This window comes from Chondrus crispus, genomic scaffold (assembly GCF_000350225.1).
Source record: "Chondrus crispus Stackhouse genomic scaffold, scaffold_431, whole genome shotgun sequence".
Classification (NCBI taxonomy): domain Eukaryota; phylum Rhodophyta; class Florideophyceae; order Gigartinales; family Gigartinaceae; genus Chondrus; species Chondrus crispus.
In genome coordinates, this window is record NW_005179328.1 from 7,190 (window position 1) to 29,474 (window position 22,285).

The 22,285-nt window shown below is 54.5% G+C and overlaps 6 protein-coding genes; 4 read left to right on the forward strand and 2 right to left on the reverse strand.

Moving 5' to 3' along the window:
- The first annotated feature begins 3,961 nt into the window (after window positions 1-3,961).
- Window positions 3,962-4,276, forward strand: CHC_T00001293001 (hypothetical protein). The gene has a single exon (XM_005718783.1). It carries the CDS (start codon window positions 3,962-3,964, stop codon window positions 4,274-4,276), a length of 315 nt encoding a protein of 104 aa, XP_005718840.1.
- A 290-nt stretch (window positions 4,277-4,566) lies between these two features.
- On the forward strand, window positions 4,567-4,971 carry CHC_T00001294001 (hypothetical protein). The gene has a single exon (XM_005718784.1). The coding sequence runs from the start codon at window positions 4,567-4,569 to the stop codon at window positions 4,969-4,971; it is 405 nt and encodes a 134-aa protein (XP_005718841.1).
- A 1-nt stretch (window position 4,972) lies between these two features.
- On the reverse strand, window positions 4,973-6,703 carry CHC_T00001295001 (hypothetical protein). XM_005718785.1 is given in 2 exon segments: window positions 4,973-5,908; window positions 5,909-6,703. 1 exon segment carries the CDS (start codon window positions 6,701-6,703, stop codon window positions 5,909-5,911), a length of 795 nt encoding a protein of 264 aa, XP_005718842.1. The 3' UTR covers window positions 4,973-5,908.
- A 1,317-nt stretch (window positions 6,704-8,020) lies between these two features.
- CHC_T00001296001 (hypothetical protein) lies at window positions 8,021-8,251 on the reverse strand. The gene has a single exon (XM_005718786.1). The coding sequence runs from the start codon at window positions 8,249-8,251 to the stop codon at window positions 8,021-8,023; it is 231 nt and encodes a 76-aa protein (XP_005718843.1).
- A 3,869-nt stretch (window positions 8,252-12,120) lies between these two features.
- Window positions 12,121-16,485, forward strand: CHC_T00001297001 (hypothetical protein). The gene has a single exon (XM_005718787.1). It carries the CDS (start codon window positions 12,121-12,123, stop codon window positions 16,483-16,485), a length of 4,365 nt encoding a protein of 1,454 aa, XP_005718844.1.
- A 9-nt stretch (window positions 16,486-16,494) lies between these two features.
- On the forward strand, window positions 16,495-16,668 carry CHC_T00001298001 (hypothetical protein). Its single transcript, XM_005718788.1, has one exon. It carries the CDS (start codon window positions 16,495-16,497, stop codon window positions 16,666-16,668), a length of 174 nt encoding a protein of 57 aa, XP_005718845.1.
- The last annotated feature ends 5,617 nt before the right edge of the window (window positions 16,669-22,285 follow it).

Below are 22,285 nucleotides of genomic sequence, written 5' to 3' on the forward strand. Positions count from 1 at the left end.
TTGAAGGGGTCGCAAAAGTCAAAACTCAGATCAAACGTGCTGGGCTGTGTTCCTGACTGACTAACTGGTTGAATGGAAAATGCACACTAGTATATGACATGCAGAGCGCCCCATGGCTTTGTGGAGAAAGTAATTCCGGACTCAGTGTACAAATCTTGATTTCCACGCAGGTCAAACGGGCTTTTCGTATCAATGCAGCGAGGGAAAGGTTTTGGTTCACTCTTAAGACTTTACGAAGATGATTCGAATCCAATATAATGAGATGAAGTTGTGCTCAACACAAAGAGAAGTATGGCCTCGGACGTTTTATGGAGATTTGGAACTGACGCTGAATACGAATATGTGCTTTGCAACTGGCAATCCTGATGTAATACGGATTGGATGAAGAGGCTCAGTCTGACTAGAGTGAAGCTTAAGCGGTAGATGTGGTTATTCTAGGTTATTGGGCATCATTTGAAATCTCTATGGACATCTAAGTGAATGCTTGAAGGAATCATGGCCGATTCAAATCGCCATGTCTCCCGAAGAAGACAAAAATGTCTGCATTCTGTGGTAGCTGACTCGGAAAAGTGGCAAAGAGAATGGTGTGTTCCCTTTTTAGGCTGCCGCTCAAATGCGATAGGTGATTTTTAACGGACCGTCTGTATGTGACAAGAAATGTTGATGCAGGCGGACGCAGCGAAAGCGGGGAACCTACGGTCGAACAAACCTGAGTAGCAGGTTCCGACGTACCCGAAGGGCAACTGGAGATAGTAAAAGTACCGTAGTTGACCTCATCAAGTAAAAAAAAAAGACATCAGTGTCACAGCATTGGTCGCGAAGGACTCCGTATCGTGCTGGAGTGACCATAATTCGAGAGTAATGCTGAAAGTATTTCCTAACTTCCATAAATTTCCATATTTGTTTTCTAGACGGTATAGGCAACACAACTCAGGACAGCATGGAGGGCAGTATCTCAACGACGTTCACAGGAAAAGAGTTGCAGGTATATGAAAAAGAAGACAAGGAAGCAATTCAAGACTTCAAATGAATCATATTTCTGGATGAGTACAAACGACATGCAGCAAATCTCAGAAGAATCTTACCAGGAGACGTCGATCTTTAAAAAAGGAAAGAGCAAACCGTTTCTTACCAAAACGCAACTGCAGGCGAAAGAATTTCGCTTCAGTTGCAGACCCGAAACTGCACGGACGGACGTCCCCATTTTCCATCAGAGATTTCTACCACGACACGTTGCGTTTCTAAATAACCCACCACGCGCCCTGTTTCCCGGGGCCGAAGACAAAAGCGAAGATGCGCTCCACAGTGAAACAATAAGTTGTAGCTGTAAATCGGATGTACTCACCTCCAAGATTATTCTCAAGCTGAATCGACTACGGATGTCATTGAGTTTCAACCCTTCTTGGGTTGTGGGATTACACTGCATTCCAGATCTTCCTAGCTTCTCTCTCTTCCTCTTTCTAGGTTTTGTACCGTCCGCCCTAAATACTTCTCTCTGAGAATGGAGAGAATAAGTTTCATGTAAATGAATCTGGTTTCAGGGTGAAATTATGAGTTCATCAATGGAAGATGCGATAAGCGAGGGAGAAGGACAAGTGAAGGAAGGGAGTGAACACGAACAGAAGAAAGCAGAGTGGAGCAGGTATCGTTGCTCTGATGGTTTACTGAGCAGCAGGTATTGTTGTGTTGCCCATGTCTCAGAGGAAAGAGAACAAGGGCGCTTAAGTAGGCAACAGAGAGTGGCAAACCGTGAGCTGAACAGTGAACGCGCTGAGAAGGGAGGAACAGTATAGGTAGCATAGAGAACGATAGAAGAGCACAGAGGTGGGCAGAAGCGGTGAACCAGTGCAACCTAGGCGACACAGTATGAGGACTAAATAGCTTGACACACTTGGGTAGCACATGAATCAAATCGGGTGGCTCAATAGACCACATGGTATCAGGGTGTAGTACCAACTTAGGTGGCGACTGTCCTACTAGGACTGAGTGCACAGATCAGGATTCACACTCATTCTCTTTCAGGGTGAGGTTAACCGAGGAATTGCTCACTGTCACGGTGCTGAGTAGTAGAGAAATCGACTGGAATCTTTCCAGAAAACATGACAAGTTGAAGTGTCTGACGAAGAGGGCTGTCAGGTTTAGTCAATGCATCCGATGGATTGACGCTTCCAGGTATCCAAATCATTCTAGAGATCTTCTGAGTTTCGAATTCGTATCGAATGGGGCTGACATCAGCTCGAATGGATTTATCTGTAGCCCCAAGGCAGGTGGACAGAGAGTCGTAGAGGTCTTTCGAGTCGACAATCACAACCCAGTCCATCGCAATATCTAGCAGCTCTTGATAAGCTCGAGCAAGAACCTTTCCTTCGTCGACAGCAGACCCAGCAGCCAATGTCTCGGCTGCGCCGACCGACTTAGTTGGACGCTTGGATTTTTGAACTCAGAGTTTCCGAAAGCCGGATCATAGAGGACGGTCTGTGGCACCCAGAAAGGAGTGATACAGTGTGATTCAAAAGCAGCAATTGCCGAATTCATGGCAGTATCGGAAACCACACAGCCTGAGGAGTAGCGAGAAGTAGAGTCCATGCAGTGAAACACTTTTTTTTGATCAATGAACAAGTGATCGATGCAGACAACTTGGTTGAACTCGCGTGACATGGCACTGAGCGAAACGGAGCGCTCGCCCTTCGGTTCTTGTACTGCCGTGCTTTGTTATGGGCCCAGTAGACCACATGATATCAGGGTGTAGTATCAACTTAGGTCGCGACTGTCCGACTAGGACTGAGTGCACAGATCAGGATTCACATCATCTAGATCTAGATGCACTAGTGTCTCCAGTGTGTATCGGACCGTTAGTCCTCATATGAGGGGAAAGGTTTTTTTTCTGGACAATGCAAAGCGCGATTTATCGAAAGACAGGAGCACTCTAGAGGTGCGATGTTGTACGATGGCATCACGGACGCTCCTGGTCAGGTGATCTATTGTAGAGTGAATCTCTGATTCAATGCTGTATAGATCGTACGGGTTGGTAAGAAAGGAGGAAAGGAGGAAGCTAGTGTGGCCAGCAACAGCATGTCCGGCTCGGTCGAGTCGGTGCGACACGGTGGTCGAAGTGCTGGGACCGTGGGGTTCCAGAACTGGGCGGTGGTTGTTGTTTTGATGCGTCTCTTGGTCCGGTCCTCCTCGGGTTCAGAGGCCGGACCTTTTATTCGGAAAAACGTACTACCGCTACGAAAGGGTCGGGTGCGCGGAAGTGTGCACCCGTATCAGAGAATTGGACACCTACTCTGTGTGGGCGCGCGCGCCCGGAGTAGGTGGTATTTACATGTGCCAAGCACAAGGGCGCACTGTAGGGCACGAATTTGGCAACCCAATGTAGGTCACCGTCTTGTACGGAGTGCCAGCGTGCCACACTAGAGAAGACCAAATGTCGGGGACTTTAGTGTCGCAGTTGGGACAGAGTACAGCGAAAGACTGTCAGTTGGGAACAGACAGTACTCGAACTGTAGTGCTCCAGTACTTTGCCACCCCTGCGACTACCGCGCATTGAGAAGTCTCGGCCAAGACGATCACGAATAAACAACTGAAGCTTTACTGCTATATTGGCGGAGCCCCCCTGCGCGGACTCCGTACCTAAGTCTTCACCCGATTCGCGTTCCGAGCTAGGAACGACTCAGGCTCCAGTGCGCCTGCGACAGAATCAGACCTGACTCAAGAAGGAAAAACCTGGTCATAGAGGTTTTCCGACACGATTATCTTCTGTGTGTTTTTTGCAATTACAGACTATACGCTTGCGTTTGTGAGAAATAAATATGAGCAACTCTTCAGCAATTGGTTGCTGAAGAGTTAGACGGAAATTGATAAACTCACGAAAAATTTCCTCGTATACAAACGCCAGCCTCAGGAGTATGACAGGAGTAATACACAGCAGGCATTAACACTTGATCGCCCGCACGAGTCGATGCCAGTCACAATCACCAACCACATGGTGACACAAGCAGATTTTACTCTAGCGGCGTGCCGTAGTAGAACTTTATCTCTGTCTGTGACTACAGATGGTATTTGGAGGCGGCGCAGGGCAGCTTCGCGATCGGCATTTTCATCTTCTGCCGTTTTGATGCATCTCGCCGGACTGCGAGAAAACGAAGTAATCGAAGAACAACGCATTTTGTCTCGTCACAATCGAATCTCCCTCGCCGATTTTTCGTTCAACTGCAACGCATTCGGAGACAAGGACTGTCTTTTATTCTTTCGGTTCAAAAAAACGATGTGCTGAGAATGGTAGCAGCAATTGCATGGCCTACCGAAAAGCTTCGTATTGCACGAAATCGCTATGCTGTGACAACCATTTTTGCAACTTGTGTTGTTTTGCGACGTGTTTCATCCGCATGCCGTTGGACAGGTCTGGAGGAGCTTTTCGGAAAAAGACAGCCTCACCTCTCCGAGATATATTGGGAGGCTCTTGAACATATGTGGCAGACACATCAAAATGTTTTCAGTTCTATTTCAGGGTCTTTGTTACAACCAAGAGCGTCCATTTATGCCGACGCGATCCATAAGAAGGGCATGGCCTTGCAAAATTGTATTGGAATTATTGATGGAACCGTTATTGGTATTGCCCGTCCGAAGGGCCATAAAAGGCAGCGCGTGGTATACAACGGCCATAAACGCAAGCACGCTCTTAAGTACCAAGCCGTCACCACGCCGGACGGCTTGATACTACACGCAGCTGGGCCAATTGAAGGGAGAAGGCATGATTGGACTTTGTACGTACGAAGCGGCCTTGATGAGGTGCTCCCAGGTTTGTTGGATTTTGACGGTTTGCGGTACTGCTTTGACGGTGACTCAGAGTACAACAGACGGTGGTTTATGGAGGTGCCTTTTCAAGGAAGTATTTTGACCGCTGCGCAAAGTTCTTTTAACGGAGCAGTGTCTGCGGTACGCATCACTGTCGAGTGGATCTTTAAATAAGTGAAGATGCAATTTACTGTAGTAGACTACAAACGCAAAATGAAGCTCTTAGAAAGCCCAGTTGGGTTGCTGTTTCTATATCGCAGGTTCCTTACTAACTGCGGGAACTGTGTCTACCCCAACCAGATCGCACAATACTTTGACTGTGCGGTCCGGACCGTCGAGGAGTATCTAGACATGCACACAGATACCCAATAAATATGGCTTCGAGCGGAGGCTTCAAGGACAAATACGCATCATAAAGCACTGTTACACACAATTATGTGTGTTGCATCCGTGCATGCGTCTTTTTATGCCCTTAACTTCGTCGAACGTATCGTGGCGATCGACTGCCCCCTCATAGTCTTTCCACGTCACTTTTCAACTCTTGACTTGATCATCTATCAGCGAACGCACTTCTAAGAACTCTGTTGTTGCTGATCATCCTTGCACCCGTGCCAGCCCGGGCGCCTCGCGCGGGCACCCTTCCATCTTGACGGCCTGAATCGTCCAAACCGCCCTCTTGGGCTTCGAATCCGTTCTCCTCTTCACGCACACCCTGGCCCTCTCCCCGCAATGACCCCCCTCCTCACCGCAACATTCTCGTCACCGCAAAATCCTGCTCACCGCAACATCTGCCGCACCTCCCCCTCGGTCACCAACTCCCTCGACCGCGAGTTGCAGCTCGCCTTGCGCCGCCGCCCCGCTCCATCAAGCGAGTCCCCACCGTCGAGCTCCTCCAGCAAACAAATCCGCCGCTCCGGCTCCCTGCGCACCCCCTTTTTCACCCGCTTCCGCCCCAGCTTCTCCCGCTTCTCCTTCCGCGCGTCCAACGCTAGATTGCCCCGATCCAATCCCCATATGTCATCCTGCACCTCGTCTGCACGGCTAAAGTGCACCGTCTCCGACTTCGGCGTCGCCTACCCAGGCCCCACTCTCCCGCCGCTGCCGTCCCCGTTCAGTCGCTCCTGCGCCCGCCCCGGAACCAGAAACCACGACGTACAGCGAGCCGATGAGCGTCATGGCCGCAGGCGAGCGCCGCAGCGGGGCAGGGGTGTCGTAGCGGGCGGCGCAGGCGTCGAGGGGGATTGGGTACTCGGCGAGGTGGGAGGCGAGGGGGCGGATGCTTGTGGTGCGAGATTAGACGGTGGGGTACTTGGCGCACGATGCGGACGTCGTGATGGGCTCGGTGCTCGGCGTGCGCCGTGACACGGAAGTGGGCGTTGAGGGCGGCCTGGGAGAGCGAAAAGGCCGGGGCGAAGGGCAGGAGGGCGCGGGAGAGGGCGTAGGAGCAGGCGAAGCACCAGTCAGACGGGAGGGAGAGGTTTGCGCGGGTGAGGTGGGCGTGCAGGAAGGCGGCGTCGAACGGGCTGTTGTGGGCGACGAGGAGCGGGGTCCGGCCGGGCGGGGTCACCGACTCGATGAAGGAGCGCAGTGCGGGGACGACGTCGTTGAAGGGAGGGACGAACGCAACCGGAGATGGCAGGGGCGGATGTAGGTGCAAAAGTGCGAGGGCGGAGGGCTTGGCGGGGGAATCATGCTCCAGAACGGCTAGCGCGGAGAGGGAGGAGGAGTCCGGGGAGAGGCCGGTGGTGCCGGTGTCGAAGAAGGAGACCTTATAGGTCGGGGAGCGGGGGGTGGACGACGGAGCTGTCGTCCGTGTGCAGCGCGGGGAAGGGGGCGGCGGGTCGAGCAAAGTGAGGGCCGTTCCTAACGACGAGCACGGTGTGCTAGCACGCACGCACCCTGACATTTGGCATGAATAGATTGGTGGAATGAGAGGAAATAATTTATTTAGTAAATGACGATGCGTTTTCAAAAACTGTGGAAGGGCGTAGAAACTCGCCATGTTCCACCTGTTCCGAGAAGTCGGCTATCCGGTGTCATAACACATTTGAAAACTACTCCTCACACCTCTTATCATAAGCCGTCATTGTACCTCTTCGCGTATGATAAAGAAACGAAATGACTCTCCTTGTCGTCTCGCGTACCTAGGCTACTGTTATGGATATCCGCCTCTGTTCTACACGTGTAGACTAAATTTACAGTATACAACTTCCCACGCTCTTCAGTCTCCCCAACTGCTCCGCCCTCCCTCGCCCGCATCCCCCGCCTTTGCGCGCACGCCTCCCGTCACCATGCTTCCCTCCGCCGCCCCCGCCTTCCTGGGCTCCCCCCTCCCTTCCCCTTTCGGCGCCGCGCCGTCCCTTCCCCGCACGTGCCTCAAGCCGGCGCGCGCGCCCGTGTGGGCGGCGGATGGCCCGCCATCCCCGTCGCGCCGACGGCGCCCGAAGCGCAAGGCGTCCGCCTTCGAGAACACGATCGACGACCTGACGATGAAGCGCATGGGCCGCGGCACGATCTACTACGGCGAGCGTGCCCCGGAGCCGGACGACGAGGAGGTCGACTCCTTCCCGGACGGCGACCTGCTCAAGCCGGACCCCGTGCTTCTGGCGGGCGGCACGGGGCGCACGGGGCAGTGGATCGCGCTCGGCCTGCGCAACCAGGGCTTCAACGTCCGGTGCTTCACGCGCTCGTTCCGGCGCGCCGAGGATATCTTCGGGCCGTCCGGCAGCAACCTCGACGTGTTCGAAGGCGACCTCGCGCACATGGACGACGTTTACGACGCTGTCAATGGGTCCATTGCTATTGTTTACGCGGCCGGCGCCCCGTGATGGCGCCCCGGCGGCTTGCAGGCTGTCGACGTCAAGGGCGTTGCCAATCTCGTCGAGGCCGCGAAAAAGGCGGGCAGAGTTTCGCGCTTTGTCCTCATCAGCTCCGCCGACGCCACTTCCGCCCGCGGGAAGGCGAAGCGCAGCGCGGAGGACGTTGTCAGGGCGAGTGGGCTGCCGTATGTGATTGTAGGAACGGCCGCACTGAAGGACGCTGAGGGGCGGCGCAATACGATTGAGGTCCAGCCCGGGGAAGCGCCGGCGGAGGCCAGGAAGGAGATTAGTCGCGTCGACTTGGCGCAGTGCGTTTGTCAGGCACTCGTTTATGACGCACACCTCCCAACCCTGACTATGTCTGCTGGGTAACATCCCCTGCGCCCTGCGCCCTTCCCCGCCACCTACACCCTTCCCGGGCACCACCTCCCTCCCTGCCCTCGCGATGCCGCCCGGACCCCGCACCCACGATCCTTGCACCCCCAAACCCCCACCTGCTCCCGCCCTGCTACGTGAGGGCAGGAAGCAGAAGTGACTTCATCTGCGTTGAATGGGATGCAGTTGGGAAGGTGGAATGGCGATCTGTGCGCTAGGCTTTTCTGTGCTGCTGATGGTGCATCATAGGCATTGTGCATGCATCATACAAAATTTATGTCATTTGAATTTCCGTACCAGATCACAAAATACGACCCAAATACCGAAGGAATTTGTGTGTAAAAAATTTATGTGAGTTTGTGTCTTTCGGAGTGGCCCAATCTTGCTGCAGCAGGTGCACCACCGATCACGCTTCTGGTTCTACTACAACTGCTTACCTGTAGCCTCCTAGACCCCTTCACCTCCTGACTTCACGATACTGTGTCTGGTAAGACGTGATGACATTGTTCGAAGACTCTCCCCGTCGATCGCAGCGAATCTCTCCTCTGAAGTCCCCTCAGCCTTCTCTTCGTCTTTCTCCGCGACGCCACCTACGTACCTCCCCACGTTGCTCCACGAGGGCCCCTAACAGTACTCCTCGTGGGCAAGAAAAATGCCTCATCCCTTCAAACCAATCACTACACCCACCCAATCCTCTATCCCCTTCTGAATCCGCATGCCCAGAAGAGAGAAGCTCCTTGGAAACTTCACAAAAAAATCTAACTCACCTTTTCAAGAGTCGGGTTTTTACATTTCTGTCATGTCTAACAAAGGACGTATTGCGAAAGATCGGGAAGGATTGGGGTCAAAAAGTTAGAGGAAAGAAAGATTTGATCGTATTTCGGATTTACAAATACGTGCTATGCAATGTGAAGAGCGAAGAGTCAAGCTGTGCTTTTTTAGAATCCAATGCTCATTGCCCGTCTTTTAATGACTTCTCAGCACGAATAAGAGAAACCGATCAAATGATGCACTCACCGCCTTCCTGGGACGAACTTAATAAGGCTTTAACGGAAGCCGGTGACACGTTAGAGACGTATGAAAAAGGAGCGTTGAGGTCCATGGATGGAAATGAGGAACCGAAGCCATTCTCTTTGTCTGAATTTGCACGTCTCGCTGTAATCATCAAAACTGATGAACAGTGCAGGCAGGCTATGGAGAAGCTCCAGCTAGAGTTGACGAGGGGAGAAATTGATGGAGGGAGAACAAGGGAATGCTACTGGGGTGTAATTGCTAGACGCTTCAACGACAATTCGTTACGGCCGTGTATGTCTTTCGTCGGTTTTTGCGAAGAAGCTGATCCAGCGCGGCTTCCGTTGACGTATAGACCGGCTTCAGTCTTGAAAACGCAGTTTCAGAATGCACGGAGTCATTTTACATCCGCAAAAAAAAGGTGGGAACTCTCTGGGCAAAATGATCCACAGCGGTTCTGGAGATTTGTGCATTGCAAGAATCAGGATTCAAATTTTCCAACGTCGATTGGGAAGCGCTGCATAATTCTTTTTCGCGTTTCTGACCTTGGAACCCCATCGGCGGATACCTTCTTCATCAATATTTCAACGAAATCGATGAACAATGGAGGGTACGAAGAAGGCGTAGTTGCAGGGATCCCAGCTAATATTGTTGACGATCCAGTACTTCAGGACCGAAAAAAAGGCGCGTGAGCACTGACTCGCAACAGAATTCTGCATTAAGCGAAATGACGGGCATGGTGGAAAAGCTTGTCGAGCAGGACAGATTGTTTGTTACTAGAATGGCAGGTATGGGTGCCCTCGAGGAGGGAGATATCAAGAAACCGGAGGAAGATCCCGAAACAGTTCGAATGAAACGCATAGAGAGGATGAGTCATTGCGTTAAACTAATGGACGAACTCAAGACGTCCACGGCACTTGCAAAGGAGAGAAATGAGGATGAAGAGTACATCTCTTTTTTAAACAGTCACTACAAGCTGTTAAGGGAGGAGTACAGCGAGCTCCGTTACCAGAAATAACGGCAAGATGCACACAACTAGAACATCTCCAAGAGGATTACCTCTTCGCTTATCTTCTCTTCATCCCCACATCCCCTCTCCCTTAGCTCGTCCTCCATCAAAGACTTGCAAGTGCTCGTCCCGCGCATGGTCTTCATATCGTCCTGGCGCATTCGCCGCCTTACCACCGCCACCGCACAGAGATTGGCACTTCATACCGAACCGGAGATGCTCATCTCGCCAGCACAATCTTCCACCCCCAACGTTCACACCGCCCCGTTCCTTCAACACCCTAACCCTCCACGGCCCGCTCGTCATCAAGTCCTCGCACTCGCCTTCGCTCCACGGCGAGCTCTTCTTCTACCGCCACATCCCGCTGTCCCTCTCCGCCCTCTTCCAGCGCCTGCACTGGCACACCCTCCACAACACCCGTCTCTCCTTCGCCATCGACCACGTCCCCGCCACCACCTTCTCCTCCTGCCTTGTCCAGGGCGCCCTCTCGGACCGCTCCCTCACCCACCTCCTCACCTCGCTCACGCGCCTGCACCGCTGCCGCGCCGCCCCGCCGCCTGCCTCGGACGCCCTCATCTACGCCGGCTACGCCGCAAAAGTCGCCGCCCGCTTCGCCGCGCACCGCGCCGACTACCTCGCCGCCGGGCTCCCCGCCGCCCACTTCGACGCCCTGCTCCTCCTCCTCCGCGCGTACGCGCGTGGCCGCCGCGGCCGCCCCGCCCGCGTCATCCACGGCGACCCCGTCCTCACCAACGTCCTCGCCCGCGTGCACGGCGCCATCGCCCTCATCGACATGCGCGGCGCACAGGGAGATGCCCTCACGCTCGCTGGAGATGCCGTGTACGACGTCGCAAAGGTCGTGCAGAGCCTCTCCGGATACGACCACATTCTCGCCGCCGTCCCTGTCGACGCTTTTGTCGAGGCCAGGTTGAAGAGAGCGCAGGGCGTCGTCAGGAGGTATGTGGAGGATTCGTACGGCGTGGATTGGGGAGACGTCGTGTTGGTTGTGTGCAGCTTGTTCACGAGCTTGATCCCGTTGCATGAGGGCGCACGGAAGAAGAGATTGTTCGCGAGCGTGGCGCGGAGACTGCTCGAGTGTGTGCTGTGCGGGAGGACGGGGGAGGAACAAGTTGTTAAGGAGGTTGCGGCAGTGCTGAGGGAGGAAGCTTGTCGAGTAGATAGTGAAGAGTCTTGCTGCTTAAGTGGGTAGCCACGGGCATTCGTAAAAGCCATTTGGAATGAATGAAGTAGAAAGCTTGCGGGCACTCGGGTAATTTGTTAGTGCCCGTGCGTCTTGCAAGTGTTCATGACATTTGGCTAGAAATGCGTTGGCAGAGGAACAGCCCACGCAGGCACGCTCCTTTGTTGGGAGACGTGATCGGGTCGGACATGCGTAGACGTATCCGAGCTGTCCTGTCTTCCAACATCCTCTTGCGAATCTCAAATTTCCCCCGTTTTTGATATTTTTTCGGTTGGATCAGGAGACACAGCCTCCTTTGCAAAACCCCCGACCTCTGCAACCGCAACAGTCACGGCTCCCGTCTCCCACCCCCTCACGCCATACCAGAACAGGCAGCCGTCCCCGACCAAGAAGCCTCCCCGCCCGATGCCGCAGAGAAGGGCAACGTTGAGCAATCGACTGCGACCGAAAGCCTCGTGGCAGAAGAACCACCGCATGCCCACGCGGCTACGTCCGAGGACCCCGCGATCACTCCCATTATAGCCGCATCCTCCCATCCGCCCGAAGTCGCCTCCAACGTAAAGGGCGTGTCAGCAGACATCTCGCTCGACCGTGGCCCCCCCCTCGACGTTGACGTCTCCTCCGACCCGGATCACGCGCGCGCATCCCAGCCGCTCCCGGGGCCACATCGCCTTCCGGACGTCGATCGCGACCCCGACGCGATCCCGGCCAAGGAGGACGCCATCGATGTCGACGGGATGGAGGATAGCTTCGACGAGGCCGACGACGACGACGTGGCCGGCATTGTCGACGAAGACATCGATGAGGACGAGGCGAACAGCGCGAGTGAACACGAGGATGGGAAGAGGAGAGATGCAATTGATTTAACGGAAAGTGCCGAGGGAACCCCGCCGGCGAAGAGACGCGACATGGGGGATGTGGAGGAGCACTCCGAGGTGGAAGAGGAGGTGCACGAGGAGGACAGTGAGCACGAGGATGCCGAAGAGCATGAGGACGGCTTGCACACCCCGTCAGATGGGGGCCACGGCGAGGATGACGCCGCTAGCTCGTATGCGGACGCCGCGGATGTGGCAGAGGGGGAGGTTGACATTGACGAGCATGAGGCAGACAAGGCTAGCGGTGAGGGCGAAGACCCCGCAGAAGCCACCGCCCCCCCTGGGGACAAGGGAGCTAGAGTTGATTCCAAGGGAGACGTTGGACAGACGGCAGCAAAGGCGGATGAGGCTGAGGCTGAGGCTGAGGTTGAGGTTGAGGCTGAGGCTGAGGCTGATGCTGATGCTGATGCTGATGCTGATGCTGATGCTGAGGCAGATAATGATGCACAGAGCAATCTCTTCAGCAATCAAGCCGCAGTACAAGCTGAATTTGAAGTGGAAACCGCTGTTCAATCTGATTCCGTTGATGAACTCGCAAAGACCGCCGTGGATACCGGCGCAAAAGAAGAGCGTCTGTTAAGAATTGCGGCTGATGGCGGCGCCGCGAAAGAACCACGTGAGGACGACATCGCAGAAGGAAAATCGAAGCCAGAGATACGCGCAATTATCGAAGCAAAAACAGTGCCGGGAATTGTGATGGATTCGGGCGTTGAAAAGGAAGCACATGAGGATGACGCCCGAGAAAGGGAATTGGAAATGATAGTTGAGATTTCGGAGGACGAAACTGCAAAGCAACGGAGTGAAGGGTTCGATGACAGCGTGCACAAAGACGAGGAGCACGAGGACATGCAAGAAAGCCCCGCAAAGCCTTCTTCTCCCGTTGCACCCGGCCCCGATGACGACGCAATGTCAGAGGAACATGAGGAAGGAGACGAGATTTCAGAAGAAGATCCTGATATGATGGTAGACGGGGCGACAGAGTCCGAAGCACCGAAGAGCGGCGATCAAACCCCTCAGAGCATCGCAGAGATGGACGCTGTGCCAAGCCAGGTTTTTCCTTCTACGGCTGCGCTAGCGGGGGATAACCACGTCGCAGAAATTCCAGTGCACCCCAAGGAGACAAGCGTGGCAACATCTCTACCAAGCTACGCCGTTGAGAAGGAATCTCATACTGATATGATGGAAGAAGATGGGCAGAAGAAAGATCCTGCCAATGGTGATGATGCTGATGTTCAGATGACGAAAGAATCAGAGGACCAACCGGATGTGCAAGTTGAGGAACTGAAGACTGTACCTAAGGCGATAGTCCCTATTGTTCGTTCACAGACAACGACTGGCGATGCTACCGCGAGTCCAGATATTCCAATGACATCCAACGAGGATGTCCGAACAGGGGGCGATACCGAAGGAGGTATGCAAGACGCGTCAGAAGGTCCAGATGTCGTCGAGCCAAGCGTGGATCCGACGAAGGGTGGGGACACGTCAACAATCGAGGAAGCAATAACGACGGAAGCTGACAGTGATCTCAATGGGCAGCCCAAGGCTGTCTTTTCGATCCCAGAATCCTCAGTAGAACTTTCGCAAGTGTCTAAACAGACCAACCAAACTGGTGCAACAACTATTGTGCCAGTTAAATTTCCGGGACCAAATGCACCCACATTCGCAAGCCCTAAAGTCGAAGCCGATACAAGTGCCAAAACCCCAGCTGACCTTTCTCAAGGCACAGGAAATAGTGCAGCTGTTCAGGAAAAAGCGACAGTATTTCCTGCCCCCAGCGAGCCACAAGTAGCAATAGCTGAAAAGATTTTGGATTCTGAACAGAAAGCGGCCGATACTAAATCCGACGAGCAGGCTGCTCTTAGTGTGCCGCTCGTGAAACCTGAATCAAAACCAGCAACGACGGTCCCTGGCCAAGCAACGAGTCCGGAAATCAACGCGACAGCGACCATCCCTCCCGACCTTAAAACCATCACCCCGACAGTGAAGAGTATGGAAAAGAATTCATCTCCGTTTCATGCTTCGAAGTCACTCTCCAGTTCTTCGACTTTCACGACCCCACTGTTTGGCATCCAGCCACCGAACCGGACTGGGCCAGTTTCGTTTTCGTCCCCCCCAAGTTTTCATCAGTCGAATCTCAGTCCGACTGCAGCTCCGTTTGTTCCGGCTACGCTTGATGCAAGCAAGGCCCCGCCTGCTCCCGTTGATCCACCCAGTCTCGGAACTGTCAAAGTGCCACGAAAGCCGGAACAATCCACAGTTGCGCAAGTCAAGGTCCCGCCTCAAGACGTCGCCATGGCCGACGTCGTTCCTAAGCCTAAGGGTCAGGCTCCTGTAGACAAATCAAGCCAAGATGCAAATAAGACCTTGGCACCCACACAAATGAAAGGTGTATCTCAAGCGAAAATGCCAAAGCCTCCTGTCAAGCCTGTGTTGAGGAGGCAAGCCGATGCTCAGCAGACATTGCGCCGTGTTCCCATCGAGGGAACAAGCGGAGGGATGTCGTACACCGTCGATAACGTCATGATAATTGTAAGGGAAGGCACATCGAAGCCAGTCCGTCGCTTTACGTTTTGTACAGTTGAAGCAAAGATCAGGCCAGATGGGGAATCGACTCTGGAGTTTTTTGAAGGTCGCGATGGTTCCAAGAGTTCTCTTGCAGAGCTTTCCTCAAAGAAAAATCGCGTCAGAATTAAAAAGGTGGTGAACAAACCATTCGTGTTTTCGGTCACGGTTTTGGGTCCGTCTGGACAGGAAAAAGGTAGCGATGTGGCAAAATACTTCATCCATCTACAAAAACATACTTTTGATGTGTTTTATGACGCATGTATGATGTACATCCTGGATGTAGTGAAAGAGAAACCCCGGCCGAAGACGGTAAGGTTTCAAGAGCCAACCCTACAACAGAAGACGGCGGCCGCTGCACCAAAACCGAACCCCACAGCTGCGAATCCAAATAACAAAGCTGGAGTGGCAGCTAATCCTAAAGTCGTGCCCTTGGATCAACGAAAGCTTCTTCTGTTAAAGATGGAAGCTTTGAAAAAGAAAAAAACCGGAAGATGCTCGGAAGGATCCCCATCGCGAAATGTGACGTCTGAGAGTTCTGGGAAACGTACTACATCCAAGCCGATTAGCACGCCCGGACGCATGAATATCAACCTTAGTGGTATTGCGGACAAGCAAGCGTCAACCGCTCAGAGGCAAACACCTCACAAAAAGACGGCCGCAGTTGCCGAGCACAAGATCGGGGACGTACAGGCATTCCAACGGACCGTCGGGCACGGCATGCAACAACACAATGTGAAACTGCAGCTGCTGACACCCACTACAAGACCCGTTCCCTCGAGCCCGAAAAAGAGGCCTGCCTTCCGCTTGGAAGAACGAGAGAGCTCCATGAAGAAAGCAAGGCTGGCCGTTCCGAAAAAAAGGCCCGTGGCCGGAGCACATGCCGAGGGGAGCGTGCAGCGGAAGCAGATTCAACCCCAGTCTAGTCTGAAACGTGCGCCACAGCCCCTGATGAACACCACCTTGGGGGCTAGCAAGATGAAGGCGTTGCAAGTACCGGGTGCATCGCCACGGCCTGCCGTGGCGACCTCCAAATCGATTTCCGTTGTGATGCAACCAGCCCCGGCCATGACCGGCGGCGTGAATATTTCATTAGAGGAAAAGGCGGCCTTCGAGCTTGATGGGAAGCGCTTGACGGACGTACTCGCCGCGATCAAGTCCGCCGTGAAATCTACTGGAATTGGCGAGGCCCATGAACCAGTATCCCTCTTTCGGTGCGAACCGAAAAATGTGTCAGACTTTTTCTACAGACTGCACACGTTCCGGCCGTCGACATGGCGCGGATTTGCGCGCGGACACGCGTTGAGTGCAGTGGAATGTGCAAGACACGGGTGGCACAATAATGGCATTGACGAGCTGACTTCGAGTGAGGGCTCTGTAATTACCGCCAAGTTTGAGACCTGCTTCGACTCGGCATCGATGACAGCAGAGATAGAGCGCGTGCGAAAACTCGTCGTCGGAGGGGGGCACCGGTTGCTGTCCACGTGGATCGGCGAAAGCTCCCCCTTAGAATTTGAAACGTTGGAAGGAAGCAAGCGGACATGCAACGCGGCGCAGCTCAAAACAAATGCCAAGCAGCTGGAAAGCACACGTGTGGTTGAAATTCTGGCCAACAGGGACTCTGACTCAGGTCTTTCGTCGAAGGGTCCCTCGGCTGCCGACAAGTACGGGCGACTGGCGTGCTACAACTGGAAGGCACGAGGCAGCGAGGAGGATCTGGATTTGTACTCCGATTGGTATGGGCGCAGCGTGTTGCTCACGCCGGAAGACATGGTCCGAAGCGGGGGGAAGGGGTGCGTTGAGTTTGACGTTGCGACGAGCCATTATGTTTTCTGAAAGACAAGAATGTCGTCATGGGAATGCTACTGTCGAACAGAGGGAGCCCGCGAAGGCGATGGCATCGATGATGCATTATCATCAAATATTATGTTGGGGACGAGCGGTGTAGGTCGGTGGCGGGTTCAGGCGGAGGGTGTCTGGAGGTTGGTAGCCTGCAGTGATGTAGATAGTAGGCGGTGATGCAGATAGTAGAACGATGTAAATGGGAGCGGTTAAGAAGCACTCCGAGCTCGCATTGCACTGCATTTACATACATATTGGACGCAAAAGAGAACAAGTACAGGCCCGAAACGCTGGTTCCAAAACGGGGTTTCCAATGCTGTTTAGGATGTCGGATCGGAGGGTAATTCCAGGGTGGCTGGCATGCACTCATATTGCGCTTTCATTGGGCAAGGTGAGTGCGCGTCACGTGCTCTACAGTACATGGCACCAATAAGCAAATTGCCCTCAAATTAAGCTCCAAATGTTTTTGATTTTTCTACTAGAGAAACCGGCGGGGACGCTTTCCGTGATGTCGTTCTACTCCGGGAGGCGTCCAACTTGGGGGACACAGCAGCGGCGCGCAGCTCCAACACGCTAATGCAGACTGGGGCGGGATGGCCGACCAAGTATTGAATGGCTCTGTACCATATTGCTGTATCACGCATCTGTCCATCACTCGCAAAAAACAATCTCATTCGAGAAAGAAACTCTCCTTACAACTGATCGCTCGGGTTGGTCATAGAGGCAAGGGAGGGCGCAAAAGCCCCTTTGATTCAACAATCTGTACCATGCGCTGTCTGCAGCGTGATTTAGAACCCTTCGCGAACTGCGATTCCATTCCAGCCTCTTCCACCGAATGCAGATACCAATCAGCCTCTTCAGCTTGTACAGCATCCATGTTCGCTCTTTGTATGATTCGTGGACTAATTGCGCCGCTCTCCTCTCTTATAAAATTGTGTAGCTTCATAGCTACACAAATTACGCGTGTAGATGTTTGCACAGAGAAGTTCAAATGATACAGCATTCGCCATTTTGACATAAGTAACCCAAAAGCCTGCTCAATATGCATGCGTAATGATGACTGATGAAAATTAAATGCATCCTCCCATTCGCTTGCCACTGTTGATGAGACAGGCGTGATTAATGATTCTGTACATGTGTAGGCTTCGTCTCCGGCTATCCAAAACCCTGAAGAGAGCTTTTGATCTCGCAAAAACATTCCCAGAGCCGACACATTGTGAGCTAGGGAATCATGTGTAGAGCCTTTACATAATGCTGAAAAAGATAGGAAACGGTAGTCTGCGTCTGCCATAGCCTGCACGGGAATCGAATAGTACCCTTTCCGGCAGAAAAAAGATGCCGGATCATGATCGTGGCTCGGCTTCTTTACCTTAACAGCGATGCCGTCCAGTGCCCCCACACACCCAGAAAGGGGGCTGTGTGGTGACCTTGAGAGTTTGAAGCGTTGGGCCATGAACATCAAATGATCGACATTCTCTGGAAGTCCCGGCAAGGACATCCTTGTCATAATTGCCGCACAGCAAGTATGAAAAATGTCATATAAAGCTGTCTGTGAAATGTCCCATAACATTCGAATATCTAAGTAGCTTGCACCAGCCAGTAGTCTAATGGTGATTGATAACCGGACGTCAGCATGAATTACATTGCGATTAATACCTGTAAACCTATTTTGCTCAAGTGGAAGAGATGGTCCAATGCGCTCGAGGAGTTTCGCGAAAACGAAGCGAGGCATGCGGAACGCCTTTGCAAAGGTTACGTCATCAAGGGACCTTGTGATGCCTTGAAATGAAACATTCGCACGTGTACCCGTCTTCGTGAGACGTTTTCCTGAACTGCCTGCCTTTTGCGCTCCGATCAGTGTAGCCACAAATGCGCAGACTACAATTTTCTTCAGCCTTGCCCTTCTCACAAAAATTGCTGCCTGGAGGCATTTTCTGTGACCGAACAAGTGATTGCTTCCCATCATAAATCCCCCCAAGAATAGTGAGCCTTCACCGCGGTCTCTGAAACCAACAACATTCTAAATCCCCTTTCTCGCCGCCGGATCATGCCCTAATTGAATAACAGTAGTGGCCTCTTATCTGGCGAGAGGTGGGTCACGAAACAGAGAAAGGACCAGTGGTGGACCACAGCATCATTACTGTACCCACGTGGAGAAAGAGCGCATTTGGTAAATCACTTTACGGGGCTCAAATCCAGTTTTTGATCTCAAACAATCTCACTGCATCGGTCCACTTCAACCTTCTACTTGATCACCGCCTTCCCCAGCACCTTCGCCGACGCACTGTCCACATTCCTCTCCGATTGTCAATTGCCATCTCTTCCGCCTGCACGTCATGGCCACCTCCCACTCCAATCCTACCGCATCCCTCCGCTGTCGATCCCCCGGTCTCTCCCGCGATGTCCTTTCTCACCCGCTGGGGCGGGGTCGCCTGCCGCCTAGCCTCCCACTCCTCCTCCTTCAACGGTCGATCCCTCCCCTCGCAAGTTCTGCGCGCCCTCGCCACATCCCCCCCCCCCCTTCGTCGCCGACGCGGGCACTCTTGGTGCGGCCTCCACCTCTACCGAGCTCGTGTCACCGCGCGGCTGGACCTCAATCGTATTGCGCCGCCCCTCAGCGTCCTTCAGTGCGGCCGTTCCTACAATCACATACGGCAGCCCACTCGCCCTGACAACGTCCTCCGCGCTGCGCTTCGCCTTCCCGCGGGCGGAAGTGGCGTCGGCGGAGCTGATGAGGACAAAGCGCGAAACTCTGCCCGCCTTTTTCGCGGCCTCGACGAGATTGGCAACGCCCTTGACGTCGACAGCCTGCAAGCCGCCGGGGCGCCATCACGGGGCGCCGGCCGCGTAAACAATAGCAATGGACCCATTGACAGCGTCGTAAACGTCGTCCATGTGCGCGAGGTCGCCTTCGAACACGTCGAGGTTGCTGCCGGACGGCCCGAAGATATCCTCGGCGCGCCGGAACGAGCGCGTGAAGCACCGGACGTTGAAGCCCTGGTTGCGCAGGCCGAGCGCGATCCACTGCCCCGTGCGCCCCGTGCCGCCCGCCAGAAGCACGGGGTCCGGCTTGAGCAGGTCGCCGTCCGGGAAGGAGTCGACCTCCTCGTCGTCCGGCTCCGGGGCACGCTCGCCGTAGTAGATCGTGCCGCGGCCCATGCGCTTCATCGTCAGGTCGTCGATCGTGTTCTCGAAGGCGGACGCCTTGCGCTTCGGGCGCCGTCGGCGCGACGGGGATGGCGGGCCATCCGCCGCCCACACGGGCGCGCGCGCCGGCTTGAGGCACGTGCGGGGAAGGGACGGCGCGGCGCCGAAAGGGGAAGGGAGGGGGGAGCCCAGGAAGGCGGGGGCGGCGGAGGGAAGCATGGTGACGGGAGGCGTGCGCGCAAAGGCGGGGGATGCGGGCGAGGGAGGGCGGAGCAGTTGGGGAGACTGAAGAGCGTGGGAAGTTGTATACTGTAAATTTAGTCTACACGTGTAGAACAGAGGCGGATATCCATAACAGTAGCCTAGGTACGCGAGACGACAAGGAGAGTCATTTCGTTTCTTTATCATACGCGAAGAGGTACAATGACGGCTTATGATAAGAGGTGTGAGGAGTAGTTTTCAAATGTGTTATGACACCGGATAGCCGACTTCTCGGAACAGGTGGAACATGGCGAGTTTCTACGCCCTTCCACAGTTTTTGAAAACGCATCGTCATTTACTAAATAAATTATTTCCTCTCATTCCACCAATCTATTCATGCCAAATGTCAGGGTGCGTGCGTGCTAGCACACCGTGCTCGTCGTTAGGAACGGCCCTGAAGGGGAGAGGGGCAGGGGATCGGATAGGGAACAGGCGGTGCCAGTCCAGGAAACCGCGACGGTGAAAAATTAGTTGCGATTGCTCGAAAAATATCAGTAATTCATGTTTATGAGATATGTCTTCCCGCCAGCAATGCCATATCCAGTTTCTCTCCCCCTCTCCCCCTGCTCAGTACTGTCTCATCGTTGTAGAGCGACACAACATCCTTGCCCTGCACCACCCCGAACGTCACAAAATCTCGCTGGGCGGGTCGTAGGTGCGCCCGACGTCCGCACAGCTGGAGGCGCGCGCCAAGGCTTCGCACCAGGCCCAACTGGAGCGGGTCGCACGCCGCGCAGCCGTCGTTCGCATCTATGCAGCGGCGCGCCACCATGGCCAGCTTGCCGCGCTCGCCGCTGCCTGCGCCCGCCCGGCCCCCGCGCAACGCGCCGTCGCCCACCTCCTCCTCCTCGCCGGCCACCTACTCGCACCGCAGCCCCCCACCCTCGCCTCGCGCGTCTGCCGCGTAGCACGCCACCTCTACCATCGCCCGTTCGTCCCGAGTTTTGCAGGAGCCCTCACAGACGCCCTTGCACAACCACCCTCGCCCCCGCCTCGACCGCCATCTCTCGCAGACCATACCCGTCAAGGCCCTCGTCGTGCTCGTCGCGTCGCGCGCCCACCGCCTGCGAGAAGTCCTGCTCCCCCCGTCAGAGACGCTCCGCAGCTACGTCGCCGCTGTAGTATAACTACAAAAGAATTAGATTAGAAATTGGATCCGGCTCTGTAAGGCACGAACCTTACAGACAGCCGGTACCACACGTGTACGGGGGCACGCGCCCCCACGTGTACTATACGTGTACGACACGTATACAGTCAGCCCCGACGGCTGACAGTGCCGACTACAGTAGTGCCCCATAGTACAGTACGTACTGTACTAAGTTACGATAGACTAATTGTACATTAAATGACGGAGCGGACCGGCGGCGGCGAAGGGGACAAGGACGGACTTGTCCACGACCTACCGCCTAGGTCTGACTTCCAGTTTATCCTAAGGAAGCTTCCGTTAGCTATCTTAAGGCGAGGACGAGCGCGGGTAGAGGACGCGCGAACACGCGAGCGAGCCTAGATCCACCTCCGCCCGTCAGCGCTGGAACGTAACCCAGCGCTGCTCCGGGGCGTCGAGGCGTAGATCGGCCCGCACGTGTGCGCGTCCTCCCCCCGATCCCGCTCTACCACGCTACCCGGGCCCGTGCTCCGGTTTCGTTAGCTGGTCCGACTTCCCCCATCTTCTCGTACGTACGGGTCTTCCAGGACTAAGCATACACCCCTATTCGTTTAGGGGTGTTTATGCTACAGCCGCCTGCCTCGATGCCGCTGCACGCGCGGGCCAGAAATGCTCCTGAGCGCTCGCGGTGCCCCTCTCTCCCGTTGCGTTCCACCGTGCGCCCCCTGCGCCCAACCCGCTTCGTCGTTGTCCTCCTCATGGCCACATGCAGCACTGCCGACAGCGGCCTCGCATCGAATGCGATGACCGTGGCCTAGTTTTTGCTTGGCTCAGAAATATTTATTCGCGCGTACTTGTAAAAGCTTCCATCATGAATTTAAGCTTCTCTAGATCGAGTTTGTGCAAGGTCTCACGTTCTGCCGCACGCTCGTCTCTATCTCTCTCCCTGTCAATGCGATCAGCAGCGAAGCATTCGCGCAGCAAGGCCAACTGCTCGCGTTCCAATTCAATTCTTGCTAAGTCGCTCTCTTTCAGTTGTTCCCCAAACGCCGCCAACTCTCGTCGAAAACCTAAAGCCATCATCTTCTTGCGCTTCGTACGCATCCGCTGAGTACCATCGGAGTCGCTGGCGCTATCGTTCCCATCGCTCCTGTAGTCCGACTTCACACGCTTTCCTCTCGTCATGGAAGCGGCAACCAGATCTCGACCGATACGCTCCTTTTCTTCTTCACTTTTAGCGACCTTGTCTTTTTCGCTGTTTCGCCTGGCACGGAGATCGTC

What these genes read in the sequence shown, in the direction of transcription:
- CHC_T00001293001 (XM_005718783.1), top strand. Translation starts at nt 3,962, where the DNA reads ATGCCAGTCACAATCACCAACCACATGGTGACACAAGCAGATTTTACT.
- CHC_T00001294001 (XM_005718784.1), top strand. Translation starts at nt 4,567, where the DNA reads ATGGCCTTGCAAAATTGTATTGGAATTATTGATGGAACCGTTATTGGT.
- CHC_T00001295001 (XM_005718785.1), bottom strand. Translation starts at nt 6,703, where the DNA reads ATGTCAGGGTGCGTGCGTGCTAGCACACCGTGCTCGTCGTTAGGAACG.
- CHC_T00001296001 (XM_005718786.1), bottom strand. Translation starts at nt 8,251, where the DNA reads ATGCACAATGCCTATGATGCACCATCAGCAGCACAGAAAAGCCTAGCG.
- CHC_T00001297001 (XM_005718787.1), top strand. Translation starts at nt 12,121, where the DNA reads ATGGGGGATGTGGAGGAGCACTCCGAGGTGGAAGAGGAGGTGCACGAG.
- CHC_T00001298001 (XM_005718788.1), top strand. Translation starts at nt 16,495, where the DNA reads ATGTCGTCATGGGAATGCTACTGTCGAACAGAGGGAGCCCGCGAAGGC.